At 54.8% G+C, this 13,677-nt stretch overlaps 1 protein-coding gene across 11 annotated transcripts in view; it reads right to left on the minus strand.

Moving 5' to 3' along the window:
* Positions 1–13,417, minus strand: part of LOC123572192 (argininosuccinate lyase-like) — a 40,252-nt gene extending 26,835 nt beyond the window's left edge. For 2 of the 11 annotated variants that reach the window (XR_012432383.1, XR_012432380.1), the window contains exons 1-8: positions 13,187–13,417; positions 11,180–11,262; positions 8,668–8,918; positions 8,458–8,542; positions 7,755–7,874; positions 7,538–7,631; positions 7,085–7,168; positions 5,527–5,605 (exon numbers count right to left, since the gene is read on the minus strand). Coding sequence is in view for 1 of the 11 variants with exons in the window: in XM_074034929.1 (XP_073891030.1) it covers positions 6,992–7,168; positions 7,538–7,567 (207 nt within the window). In the remaining 10 variants the exon portion in view is untranslated. Of the gene's footprint in view, positions 1–5,526; positions 5,606–6,991; positions 7,169–7,537; positions 7,638–7,754; positions 7,875–8,457; positions 8,543–8,667; positions 8,919–11,179; positions 11,263–13,140 lie in introns of those variants that run through there. The other 9 variants (XR_012432385.1, XM_074034929.1, XR_012432379.1 and 6 more) reach the window with 8 other exon arrangements.
* Between the last annotated feature and the right edge of the window lie 260 nt (positions 13,418–13,677).

The raw sequence follows: 13,677 nt of genomic DNA on the forward strand, positions 1-13,677 counted from the left end.
ACTTGGGGAGGCTGAGGTGGAAGGATCGCTTGAGCCCAGGAGTTCAAGACCAGCCTGGGTAACATAGGGAAACCACTTCTTCCCTAAAAATACAAAAAATGAGCCAAGTCTGGTGGTGCTTGCCTGCAGCCCCAGCAGCCCCAGCTACTTGGGAGGCTGAAGTGGAAGGATTGCTTGAGCCAGGAGTTTGGGGCTACAGCAAACTACATCTCAAGGCAGGGTAGGTAGTCAACGAAGTGCCTCCCGGCCCTGCCCGGAGTCCTCACCTCCTGCAGCTGCCAGGGGTACCACTGCTCCTTAATGCCCCGCTTCGGTTGTCCAAGTCGGAGCAGAAGCTCCAGAGGCCACCCAGCTCCTTGCGCTCCCGCAACATGCTCTCCCAGGGGTACAGCATCCCGCCTTGCAGCGCCAAAGCGCAACCATACAACAGTGGCCAGAGCGCCGTCCAGGCCACCCTGTCCACCGGGTCACACTTTCCGCTCCACGGCTAGGCCGCCATCTATGGGGCTAAGAGCAGCACGGGAGGAGCCCAGCGGAAGGGTTGCGTTAGGCGCCTAGGGCCGTCCAAGCCATCTTTGCTGAGGACAAGTGCCAGGCCTGCAGGGGCAGGGCGGGGCCCGGTGCTGCCCAGTGGGAACTGCAGCTGTAACCCCAGGCTATACCTTTGGGTAAGCGGAACCCTCAACCCCAGCCAAGAAGGGCAAGGTCGGCTCCCCACCCCAGAACCCACTGGACGAAGATGGGCTGCAGGCCAGGACAGAACTCCTGAGATCAGTGGGATCTCTCGTTCATCAAGGAGCACCTTCTCTTGCCTTCCACAGCAGGAATTCGAGCAGGCCCCAGCCTGTAGCATCCATGCCTGTCAGATGCAGCCACTTGAAGAGAAGAATGTTCTTGGGATGGTGCCATAGCCTTGACCCTGGGCCTCTGGGGCCCGGACCCTAACCAAGGAGCCAGGAGCCCTCTCTTGGGGTTGCAGGCATATGAAGATACAGGGAGAGGGGCCAAATGCAGTGGCTCATCCCACTTTGGGAGGCTGAGGTGGGCGGATAACCTGAAGTCAGGAGTTGGAGACCAGGTTAGCCAACCTGGTGATACACCTGTCTCTACTGAAAATATAAAAAATTAACTGGGCATGGTGGTGCTTGCCTGTAATCCTAGTTACTCGGGAGGCTGAGGCAGGAGAATCGCCTGAAGCAGGGAGGAGGAGGTTGCAGTGAGCTGAGATCATGCCACTGCACTCCAGCCAGGTCCACAGAGTTAGGTTGTCTCAAAAAAAGAAAAAACCAAAACAAAACACTACATACCTCCTACCAAATTTGCCTGCTAGGAAATTCCTTGTGAGCCCCGAAAACTTTACTGAACTCTAAGTCATTCCTCTGCTCATCTGAGACAAATGCGCATTTGATTGAACCACCTTGACTGGTTCTTTCTTTTCTTCCTCCTCGGCATTTAAATGCAGGAGCCACTGCCTGGCTATTTCTTTCTCCTCTTCCTCCTTTACAGGTGTGAGCCACCTCGCCTGGCTGTTTCCTCCTCTTTTACAGGCATGTGAGTCACCTCGCCTGGCTGTTTCTTCCTCCTCAACAGGTGTGAGCCATTGCACATGGGTGTTTCCTCCTCCTCCTCTACAAGCATGAGCCACCTCACCTGGTTGTTTCCTCCTCCTCCTCCTTTACAGGCGTGTGAGCCACCTTGCCTGGCTGTTTCCTCCTCCTCTTTTACAGGCGTGTGAGCCACCTCGCCTGGCTGTTTCTTCCTCCTCCTCTTTTACAGGTGTGTGAGTCACCCGCCTGGCTGGTCCTTCCTCCTCAACAGGTGTGAGCCATTGCACATGGGTGTTTCCTCCTCCTCCTCTGCCTCTACAAGCATGAGCCAGGTCGCCTGGCTGTTTCTTCCTTCTCCTCCTCTTTTACAGGCGTGAGCCACCCGCCTGGCTGTTTCCTCCTCCTCCTCCTCTTTTACAGCCATGAGCCACCACGCCTGGCCGTTTCCTCCTCCTCCTCCTCTTTTACAGGCGTGAGCCACCGGCCTGGCCGTTTCCTCCTCCTCCTCCTCTTTTACAGGCGTGAGCCACCCGCCTGGCCGTTTCCTCCTCCTCCTCCTCTTTTACAGGCGTGAGCCACCCGCCTGGCCGTTTCCTCCTCCTCCTCCTCTTTTACAGGCGTGAGCCACCCGCCTGGCCGTTTCCTCCTCCTCCTCCTCTTTTACAGGCGTGTGAGCCACCTCGCCTGGCTGTTTCCTCCTCCTCCTCATTTACAGGTGTGTGAGTCACCCGCCTGGCTGTTTCCTCCTCCTCCTCCTCTTTTACAGGTGTGTGAGTCACCTCGCCTGGCTGGTCCTTCCTCCTCAACAGGTGTGAGCCATTGCACATGGGTGTTTCCTCCTCCTCCTCTGCCTCTACAAGCATGAGCCAGGTCGCCTGGCTGTTTCCTCCTCCTCCTCCTTTACAGGCGTGAGCCACCCGCCTGGCTGTTTCCTCCTCCTCCTCTTTTACAGGCGTGAGCCACCCGCCTGGCTGTTTCCTCCTCCTCCTCCTCCTCTTTTACAGCCATGAGCCACCACGCCTGGCTGTTTCCTCCTCCTCCTCCTCTTTTACAGGCGTGAGCCACCCGCCTGGCTGTTTCCTCCTCCTCCTCCTCTTTTACAAGCGTGTGAGCCACCTCGCCTGGGTGTTTCCTCCTCCTCAACAGGTGTGAGCCATTGCACATGGGTGTTTCCTCCTCCTCCTCTGCCTCTACAAGCATGAGCCAGGTCGCCTGGCTGTTTCCTCCTCCTCCTCCTCTTTTACAAGCGTGAGCCACCCGCCGCCTGGCTCTTTCCTCCTCCTCCTCCTCTTTTACAGGCGTGAGCCACCCGCCTGGCTGTTTCCTCCTCCTCCTCCTCTTTTACAGGCGTGAGCCACCCGCCTGGCTGTTTCCTCCTCCTCCTCCTCTTTTACAGCCATGAGCCACCCGCCTGGCTGTTTCCTCCTCCTCCTCCTCTTTTACAAGTGTGTGAGCCACCTCGCCTGGCTGTTTCCTCCTCCTCAACAGGTGTGAGCCATTGCACATGGGTGTTTCCTCCTCCTCCTCTGCCTCTACAAGCATGAGCCAGGTCGCCTGGCTGTTTCCTCCTCCTCCTCCTCTTTTACAAGCGTGAGCCACCCGCCTGGCTCTTTCCTCCTCCTCCTCCTCTTTTACAGGCGTGAGCCACCCACCTGGCTCTTTCCTCCTCCTCCTCCTCTTTTACAGGTGTGTGAGCCACCTCGCCTGGCTGTTTCCTCCTCCTCCTCTTTTACAGGTGTGTGAGTCACCTCGCCTGGCTGTTCCTTCCTCCTCAACAGGTGTGAGCCATTGCACATGGGTGTTTCCTCCTCCTCCTCTGCCTCTACAAGCATGAGCCAGGTCGCCTGGGTGTTTCCTCCTCCTCCTCCTCTTTTACAGGTGTGTGAGTCACCCGCCTGGCTGTTTCCTCCTCCTCCTCCTCTTTTACAGGCATGTGAGCCACCACGCCTGGCTGTTTCCTCTTCTTCCTTTATAGGTATGAGTCATCGCAGCTGAGTGTTTCCTCCTTCACAGGCGTGAGTCACCTCACAAGGTTCTTTCTTTTCCTCCTCCTCCTCTTTCTCATTTAAAGGTGTGAGCCACTGCTCCTGGCTGTTTCTTCCTCCTCTTCCTCCTTTACAGGCGTAAGCCACCATGCCTAGCTGTTTCATCCTCCTCCTCCTGTCTCCTCCTCCTTTACAGGAGTGAGCCACCACGTCTGGCTGTTTCTTCTTCGTCTTCTTCATTTTTTTAAGACAGAGGCTTGCTCTTTTCACCCAGGCTAGAGTGCAATGGCGCGATCTTGGCTCACTGCAACCTTCACCTCCTGGGTTCAAGCAATTCTGCCTCAGCCTCCCCAGTAGCTGGGATTACAGGATCCTACCAGCACACCCAGCTAATTGTTGTATTTTTAGTACAAACGGGGTTTCACCATGTTGGCCAGGCTGGTCTCGAACTCCTGACCTCAAATGATCCACCAGCCTCAGCCTCCTACAGTGCTGGGATTATAGGTGTGAGCCACCACGCCCGCTTGGGTATTTTTTTTTTTAATGTGTTAGCTGAGGTCTTGCTATGTTGCCCAGGCCTCCCAAAGTGCTAGAATTATAGGCATGAGCCACTGATCCTGGCCTGAGGTCACTGTGATACCCTGTTTGAAGCGGATGGGGCCTGGACCAGGTGGAGGCTATGACAGGAGCCCCTTCTTCTCTTCCTATCTATGACTCTCATTGCCTTTGCCCAGTTTTCTCTGCTTCCATTTTATTTTTTTAAGTTTTTCTTTTAGAGACAGGGTCTCACTGTGTTGTCCAGGCTGGAATGCAGCGGCATGATCATAGCTCACTGCAGCTCCACTCCTGAACGTAAATGATCCTCTCACCGCAGTCTTACAAGTAGCTGGGACTTACAGGCATGCCCCACATGCTGGACTAATTATTTGTTTTATTATTAGGTACAGGTAATAACACAGGAGTCTCCCTGTGTTGTCCAGGCTGGTCTCAAATTCCTGTCCTCAAGCATCCTTGCACCTTGCCCTTCCAAAGTGCTAGGATTACAGGCCACCCCGCCCTGCCTCTCCAGTCTCTGACTGTCCCCACTGGCCAGCCCTGGAAAGCGCAGCAATGAGGGAGCCAGGCTGGGGCAAGAAACACGCAGCAGTGTCCTCTTGTGCTCACTTTATATGGGGCCAGGCATGGGAGGACCTAAGCCTGCTGTGCCTGCAATAGTGCCCGCACCTGGCAGATCTGCCTGTTGATGCCGGAGCACGCAGTGCCACCTAGGGCACGATACTGCCCCACACTGTGCCCACAGTCCCACACGTGGCTCATGTCATCTGAGAACAGGGGGCTGGGGAGAGAGGAAGAGGTGGGCCAGGCCACCGGGCCACCCTGGCCTCCAGGCACCCAAGCTCACCTCTTAGAAGGCAGTGTCGGGAAAAGGGTGTGCCGCACCTGATGCTGTGCAGCTCCTGTAATGACAGCTGGTTGAGGGCAACCCCCTTGGACTCAGCCATGAACACGGCTTTCCCAGAGGCCTTGTGGGCCTGGCAGAATGGCATCTGGGTGCTGGGGAGGAAGGTGGCACTGAGGCAGCTTCCTCCACGCCCTGATCTGCCTCCATTGCCTGCGCCTCTTCCTTTTTTTTTTTTTGATACAAAGTCTCACTCTGTCGCCCAGGCTGGAGTGGTGTCCCGACCTCACCTCACTTCAACCTCCACCTCCCAGGTTCAAGCGATTCTCCTGCCTTAGCCTCCTGAGAAGCTGGGATTATATGACTGTGCCACCATGCCCAGTTAACTGTTGTATTTTTAGTAGAGACGGGGTTTCACCATGTTAACCAGGCTGGTCTCGAACTCCTGACCTCAACTTACCCACCCACCTAGGCCTCCCAAAGTGCTGGGATTACAGGTGTGAGCCACCAGGCCAGGGAACCTGCACCCTGAGCTCCCCTACCCTCTGAGGGGCACCCCATCTCCTCAACCTCCCCCTGGCTGATACACACTCACCTCTTTGCAGACCAGGTAGTAGGTGAGGTCAGTGGCCAGTATGTCAGGGTTGAGGGCCTGTCCTATGTTCTCAGTGAACCTGGGGGCACAGGTGGGAAAGTGGTGAGCCCTGGGCACCCTGGGGTCTGAAGCTGTCAAACTCAGGACCTGTCCCTCTGCCAGGATGTCCCTGCCTTGGGCAGATCCTCTCTTACCCACTCGGCTCTGTCTCACTCTCAGCTTGAACCATCTTCTCCATAATTACTGATAATATTTACATACACTATTAACGCTTACTGGCCTGTAGGTTTTACTGGCCTTTATGTTTTCAAAGAGTCCTTATCTTTAGCATGCACCAGATGTTCCTGGAGGATTTGTTTTCTGTTGTAGGAGACAGGGTCTTGCTCTGTTGCCCAGGCTGGAGTGCAGTGGCCATCACAGCTCATTGCAGCCTGGACTCAAGGGATCTTCCAGCCTTGGCCTCCTGAATAGCTGGGACTACAAGTGCACACGGCACCATACCCAGCTAATTTGTTGTTGTTGCTGATTTGGGCTTTTTTGAGACAGGGTCTTGCTCTGTCACCCAGGTTGGAGTGCAATGGCACAATCATGGCTCTCTGCATCCTTGACCTCCTGGGCTCAAGAGATCCTCCCACATCAGTCTCCAGAGTGGCTAGGACCACAGGTACACGCCATCATGACTGGCTAATTTAATTTTTTTGATTTTAGAGACAGGGTCTCGCTATGTTGCTCAGGCTGGTTTTGAACTCCTGGGCTCAAGCGATGCTCCTGCCTCAACCTCTCAAAGTGGTGGGATTACACGCGTGAGCCACCAGGCACAGTGACTGGAGAATTTATGAAAAATACAAATTACTGGACAGCCATGGTGGCCCACACCTGTAATCCCAGCATTTCGGGAGGCTGAGGCGGGCGGATCACCTAAGGTCGGGAGTTTGAGAGCAGCGTGGCCAACATGGTGAAACCCCGTCCCTACTAATAATACAAAATTAGCCAGGCATGGTAGTGCGTGCCTGTAATCACAGCTACTCGGGAGGCTGAGGCAATCGCTTGAACCTGGGAGGCGGAGGTTGCGGTGAGTCAAGATCACGCCATTGCACTCCAGCCTGGGCAACAAGAGTGAAACTCCATCTCAAAAAAATAAATAAATAAAATAAATATACATCCCTGGGGACCATCCCCAGAGTCTCTGATTCAACCATCTAGAGTGGGGCCTCACATCACATTTCTCAGGAGTTCTGAGGTGATGCTGGTGCTGCTAGTTGACTAGTTTCAAGAAACAGTTTTTTTTCCCTTTGTTTTTAGATAAAGTATTGCTCTGTCACACAGGCTGGAGTGCAATGGCGTGATCTCCGCTCACTATAATCTCCATCTCCCCAGTTCAAGCGATCCTCCCACCTCAGCCTCCCAAAGTGGCTAGGATTACAGACATGAGCCACCGCGCCTGGCCCATGTCCTGAGGTCTCACCTGCTGTCTGCCAATGACGAAGTAAACAGAATGATGCCCCGGGCAAGGTGGAGAGGGGAGGCCAGGAAAGCGGTGGGGCTCCATGGGTCGTACCTTCAGGCGGCGCTCATTGGCTGTGTGGATGTCCTCATCACTGGAGTTGAGTTTGAAGGTGCCCTGGGCCCACTCCTCAGCCACCTATAGCGGGTAGCAGCAATGCCAGGGGTCAGGTGAGCAGGCATCAGCAGCCAAGAGGGCCCCTGCCCTGGTCCCACCCTCCGTGATGACTGACTGTTCCTGTCCAGGAGCTGAGTCCTGAAAGCGCACCCTGAGAAGGTGCATCTGGGGCCCTGCACACCTTTACCCATGAGCCATATGGGCCACAGGGGTCATTAAAGGATGGAGAGAGGTGGTCATCAAGGCACCCAGTTAAACAGCACATGAGAATATACTTAGTTCAAAGTGAAACCACAGACTGGCAACACTGCACTATTTGCTCAGGGATTTGGTGGGAGCCTGTGGCCACAGGGAGGGGGTCTCAGGTGGGGCTTGGGCCACGGCAAGTACCTTGTCTAGGCCATGTAGTATCCGGTCCATCTCGGCCTTGGTGAGAAGCCCTGAGAGCACACCACTGGACTACAGCCTGGGTGACAGAGCAAGACTGCATCTCAAAAAAAAAAAAAAAAAACAGGACAAAGTGAGTGATTAAACGTGGCTCTAAGATCTCACCCATGCCCTCAATAGGTATTATTTACCGCATGCTGTGTCAGATATTGCAGAGTACCTTGGAAGCAACAATAAACAGGACTTCCTTCTCTCTCCTGAGCCCACAGTCCTCAAGGCTGCAATGAGCTGTGATTGCACCACTGCACTCCAGCTAGGGCAACAGAGTAAGACCTTGCCTCTACAGAAGAAAAAGAAAACTCAGGTTCCAACCCAGGACTTACTGAATCAGGATCTCAGAATGCAGAGATCTGCCATTTCAAAAAAACTTCCCCTAGAGATTCTGATCAGCCAGGTGTGGGCCAGATGAACTCTAAGCCCCCTTAAACCTTTGACATTCTATGAGTCTATTAAATCAAAGTGCAAAAAACGCTGAGTCCAAACTGAGCAAACAAATCCCATCTCCCTATGTGCAGCCTCCCTGGATTCAGAAAGCCACACTGCCTGGCGAGTAAGCAGGGAGAGAATTCTCATTAACCCAAAGACCATCTTTGAAAACAGACTGGCTGCAGCTGAGTGCGGTGGCCCACACCTGTAACCCCAGCCCTTTGGGAGGCTGAGGCAGGAGGATCGCTTGAGCCCAGGAGTTCGAGATCAGCCTGGGAAACATGGCAAGACCCTGTCTCTATTTTTTCAAGTAAAAAAACAAAATAAAAAATCCCACACTGGCAGCTCATGGTTCTTTCCAGCTGTTCCCATGAGCAGACTTCAGGACAAGGCCAGGCAAAGGTGGGGAAAAATGGGGTGGGGACCCCCAGGCTCACCCTCTTGTCTGCTACATAGTTGGAGTTGGTCACAAAGGTCACAGGCCGGGAAGGGTCCAAGGCTTTGGTGTGAGCGATCACCATCCTGTCCACAAAAGGCAGAAGGCACAGGTTCCGTCAGTCCAGGAAGGGCTCAGACACCCTCCCATCCTTTCTGTCCCATCTTCCCCCATCAGAACACAACACGGGGCCAGGCACGATGGCTCATACCTTTCATCTCAGCACTTTGGGAGGCCAAAAGAGGGTAGATCACTTGAGGTCAGGGGTTGAAGATCAGCGTGGCCAACATGGCAAAACCCCGTCTCTATTACAAATACAAAAATTAGCCGGTCATGGTGGCACGTCTGTATCACCAGATACTCGGAAGCTGAGGCACGAGACTCGCTTGAACCCGGGACATGGAGGCTGCAGTGAGCCAAGATTACGCCACTGCACTCTAGCCTGCTCCACAGAAGAAGACCCTGTCTCAAAACAAACAAACAAACAAAAAGAAAAAAAACATGCAGCCACTGCTTTCTTCCCTAACTTGAGATGTATTTTACATAAGGGCACATGATCCTCTAGTCCTAGACCGAGCTCTCTAACATCACTCTTTCTCCCCCTGCCTCCGAATCCTATCCCCCCAGAGGAGCAGTCACCCTTCCAGGCACACAGAGCTGAGGTCAGTGGGCTGGACACTGCCAAAAATGAGGTTGACTCCCTGAAACAGCTCTTGAACACAGGAACGGATGGGTGCAGATTCAGGAGGGATATTTATTAATGCATCAAGCAAACAGGGAGTGCAGGCTGGGAGGTAGGCATGGGGCTTGGTGCGAGGTGCTCAGTAGTGGCCCAAATCGAAGGCCACAGGTCCTGGGCAGTGGGAATGGAGAAACATGCACAGAGAAATGGTGCACGTGCCGGGCAAGGTGGCTCACGCCTAGAATCCCAGCACTTCAGGAGGCTTACTAGAGACCAGGAGTTCGAGACCAGCCTGGGCAACATAGCAAGACCGTTTCTACAACAAATGTATAAATTAGGGTGGGGCATGGTGGCTCACACCTATAATCCCAGCACTTTGGGAGGCCAAGGCAGGTAGATCACGAGGTCAAGAGTTCAAGACCAGACTGGCCAACATGGTGAAACCCCATCTCTACAAAAAAATACAAGAAAAAAACAACTGGCTGGGCCTGGTAGCACCTGCCCGTAATCCTAGCTACTCGGGAGGCTGAGGCAAGAGAATTGCTTGAACCCAGGAGGTAGAGGTTGCAGTGAGTCGAGATTGCACCACTGCTCTCCAGTCTGGGCAACAGAGCAAGGAACTTTTTCTCAGTGGGAAAAAAATAAATTTAAACTTAGCCTGGCATGGTGGCACACATCTGTGTTCCCAGCTCTTTGGGAGGTTGAGGGGGAGGATAGCTTAAGCCCAGGAGGTTGAGGTGGCAACAAGCCATGACTGCACCACTGCACTCCATCCTGGGCAACAGAGCAAGACTCTGACTCTGAAAAAGAAACAATGAAAGAAATGTTGCAAATGGAAATGACAAGTGGTGGCAGGAATTGGGCTCTGCAAGACAATAAACATAACTTGGACTGGAGAGTCAGGGACAGCCTCTTAGAAGAAACAGCCTTTATGCCAGGTCAAGTTAACCAGGAGGGATAAAGGGAAGAAAAACCCAACAGAGGGACAAGCCTGTGGTCAGAGCTTCCAGCACCCGCCCCAGGCCTCCACAGTTATTTTTTTTTTAGAGACAGGGTCTCATTCTGTAGCCCAGGCTGGAGTACAACCTCCCCTTCCTGGTTTTAAGTGATTCTCCTGCTTCAGCCTCCCGAGTAGCTGGGATTACAGGCGCACACCACCATGCCCGGCTTATCTTTGTATTTTTAGCAGAGATGGGGTTTCACTATCTGTTGGTCAGGCTGGTCTTGAACTCCTGACCTCAAGTGATCCACCCACCTGGGCCTCCCAAAGTGCTGGGATTACAGACATGAGCCATCATGTTCGGCCTAGACTGTTGTTGAAGCCTCTTTTCCTCTTCTCTTTCCTAAGTTCATTTCTTCTTTTACACCCTCCCCCCATCACTGCTCTGCCCATTCAAAGCTGGCTGTGGCTGGCACAGGACAGAACAGAACCCCCTATCCTCAAGTTCCAAACCCACACTCTCCAACAGCCAGGCTTGAAGATGGGAAGCTTCAAAGGCTTGTGACAGCCCGGCTGAACCACTCCAGCCTGGACGGCTCCCTTCAATTCCTGCCCTGGGGAAAACAGGCAACAGGCATCTCCTGAAAAGGCTGCTGATGTCGGCCTTGAAGGGGAGGTAGACCCCTCATGCTCTAGCGCATTGACCCCATTTACCCACTGTAGACACAGGGGATATGGGGAGGGTGGGGGGCAGGTCAGGGCATGAGGAGGGGCCCTGCTATTGGGCACTCCCTCACATAAACTACAGCATGGAGCTCAGGGGCCTGCCAGTCAGACGGGAAGAATGGCATCCCAATGGGGTAGATCAGGCCACCTATCCCCCTACACAGGGCACAGCCCCCAGGGCAGGGCAGGGCCCCCCACAGTCCCACCCCAGGAGAAAGGCTGTTCAGCAGCCATGCCCACCCACCCGCCCTGCCTGCTCCTGGCTGCACTGACCACGATGGCACAGGAGTGGGCACCGCCAAGCCTCAGCACCACTCTTGTGCGCAGGTCCTGGGATCATTGCTCCGGCAGAGTCACCTCCTGTTCATACTACACCTGGCTGACAAAATGCCGCAGCCGCCAGTCCTGGCCAATGTCATTGAAGCTGGAAGGAACCGGCATGTCCAGGTGGGGCCCGACTGTGGAAAGAAGGGCCAGTCTCAGCTCCTAGGCCCCCAAAGGGATCCAGGACCAGTGTGCTGCACCAGCTGTGCCCCCAGGCCTAGCGCAAGCCCTGACACATAGCAGGGAATCTTAGCAAAACAGACAGATAACTTGCTGAGGACAGGTCAACTGTCAGGGCGGTTTGTGCACCTGGGCCAGCGGGGCCAGGAGTCCATCCTCGGAGTGGATGGGGCCCAATATCTCTCGAGACACGAGTGAGCCCAGGGCCGCATCCCAGCTCGAGGCAAGAAGGTTTAGACTGGTGACTAAGAGGTAGATGACCCACTGCCTGTCACAGGGAGCTTCCTCCCTGTGGTTGGGGGGTTTGAGGGGGCTTTCCTTAGGACACTGAGTGGGGCGCACACTAGCACCCAGTTCTCTCCTCTCTTCCTCCTGTACTGAATGCCACAAAGTCAGAAAAAGAGGATGCAGACCAGGCAAAAGTGGCCCAGACCTTACCCGGTCCCACTTCTCTCCTGGCCACATCCAAGTCAGGAGGGGAACAGGGGTGGCGTCCTTGGCCTGTCACATCCTGTCCTGTATCTGAACCTTGAAAACCGAAGGACCTTCCTGCCTTGGCAGAGCTGACCTCAGGACATCTAAACTGTCCCCTCCTCCCGATCCCTGGGCCCAGCTCTGTGCAGCGCCTGCCGCTCTGGCCCCCCAGTGTCTGGGTGGCTCATGCCTGTAATCAGCGCTTTGGAAGGTTAACGTGGAAGGATGGCTTGAAGCCAGAAGTTCGAGACCAGCCTGGGCAACGTAGTGAGACTCTATATCTTAAAAAAAAAAAAAAAAAAGTTATATTATTTTTAAGACAAGAGTCTCACTCTGTCACCAAGGCTGGAGTGCAGTGGGGTGATCTCAGCTCACTGCAACCTCTGCCTCCTGGGTTCAAGTGATTCTCCTGGCTTAGCTTCCCAAGTAGCTGGAATTACAGGTATGCACCACCACACCCAGCTAGTTTTTCTATTTTCAGTGGAGATGGGGTTTCACCATGTTGGCCAGGCTGGTCTTGAACTCCTGGCCTCAGGTGATTTACCCGTCTCAGCCTCCCAAAGTGCTGGCATTACAGGCGTGCGCCATCAAGCACGGGTACATTTTTTCTTTTCTTTCTTTTTTTTTTTTTTTTTTTGAGACAAGAGTCTCACTCTGTAACCCAGGCTGGAGTGCAGTGGCGCGATCTCTGCTCAGTGCAAGCTCCGCCTCCCGGGTTCATGCCATTCTCCTACCTCAGCCTCCCGAGTAGCTGAAACTACAGGCCCCGCCACCACACCCGGCTAATTTTCTTTTTTTCTTTTTTTTTTTTTTAAGCAGAGACAGGGTTTCACCGTGTTAGCCAGGATGGTCTCAATCTCCTGACCTCGTGATCCGCCCGTCTCGGCCTCCCAAAGTGCTGGGATTACAGGTGTGAGCCACTGCGACCGGCCTCGGCTTTTTTTTTAATTAGCCAGGGATGGTGGCTCCAGCTAACTTGCAAGGCTGGGGTGGGAGGATCGCTTGAGCTCAGAAGTTAGGATTGCACCACTGCGCTCCAACAAGGGTGACAGGGCCAAACCCAGTCTCAAAAAATTTTTTTAAATTAAAAATAAACACTAAAAAGATAGATACTGCCCGGTCTCAGCCTTCGCCCACGGAGGGGATTTCGCAGAAGCGCTTCCTCCTCCTCCTCGGCCATCCTGGGTCCCCCCGTCCACCTGTCCCCCAACCCGGCGCACCCAAGCCCGTTGACCTTTAACCTCCTCCGGGCTCCCAGCTCCGGACGCCCAGGTGAAGGAGCCTGCCGGGGGGCCCGGGCTCCTCCACTCCCACCCCCGGGCTTCCGGGGACCTCCCGGCCCTGCCCCAAGCACGCACCTCTCGCAAGGGACACCGATAACACCGCTCCTAGAAACCACCGCACCTGATGTCGAAGAAGTCGGCGCCGAAGCTCCAGAGGCCTCCAGCTCGTTGCGCTCCCGCAATGGCCTCTCTCGGGGGTATAACATTCAGCCCTGCAGCGCCAGGGCGCAGCCCCACAAGAGCGGCCCGAGCGCCTACCAGGTGTCAGGCAGCCCCACAGACCACACTTTCCGCTCCTCCCTAGGCCGCCGTCTACGGGTCTAAGAGCAGCGCGGGAGGAGCCCTGCATCTCGCGCGACGCGACGCCGGCGCGACGCCCGGCGGGTCTGAGGCCATCCTCGCCATCTTTGTTGAGGGCGACTGCCAGGCCTTGAGGGGCTGGGCGGGGCCAGGCGCTACAGAGTGGAGTCGGTGGCTGGGAACCCAGGGCTAGGCCCTTCAAGCAGGACCCTCACCCTCAGCCCCAGCCAAGAAGGGTGAAGTCTGTTCCCCACCTCGGCCCAGTCCTGACGATCCAGGGCTGCAGGCCAGGACAGAACCCCTGAGATAGGC

Source organism: Macaca fascicularis, chromosome 3 (assembly GCF_037993035.2).
Source record: "Macaca fascicularis isolate 582-1 chromosome 3, T2T-MFA8v1.1".
Classification (NCBI taxonomy): Eukaryota; Metazoa; Chordata; class Mammalia; order Primates; family Cercopithecidae; genus Macaca; species Macaca fascicularis.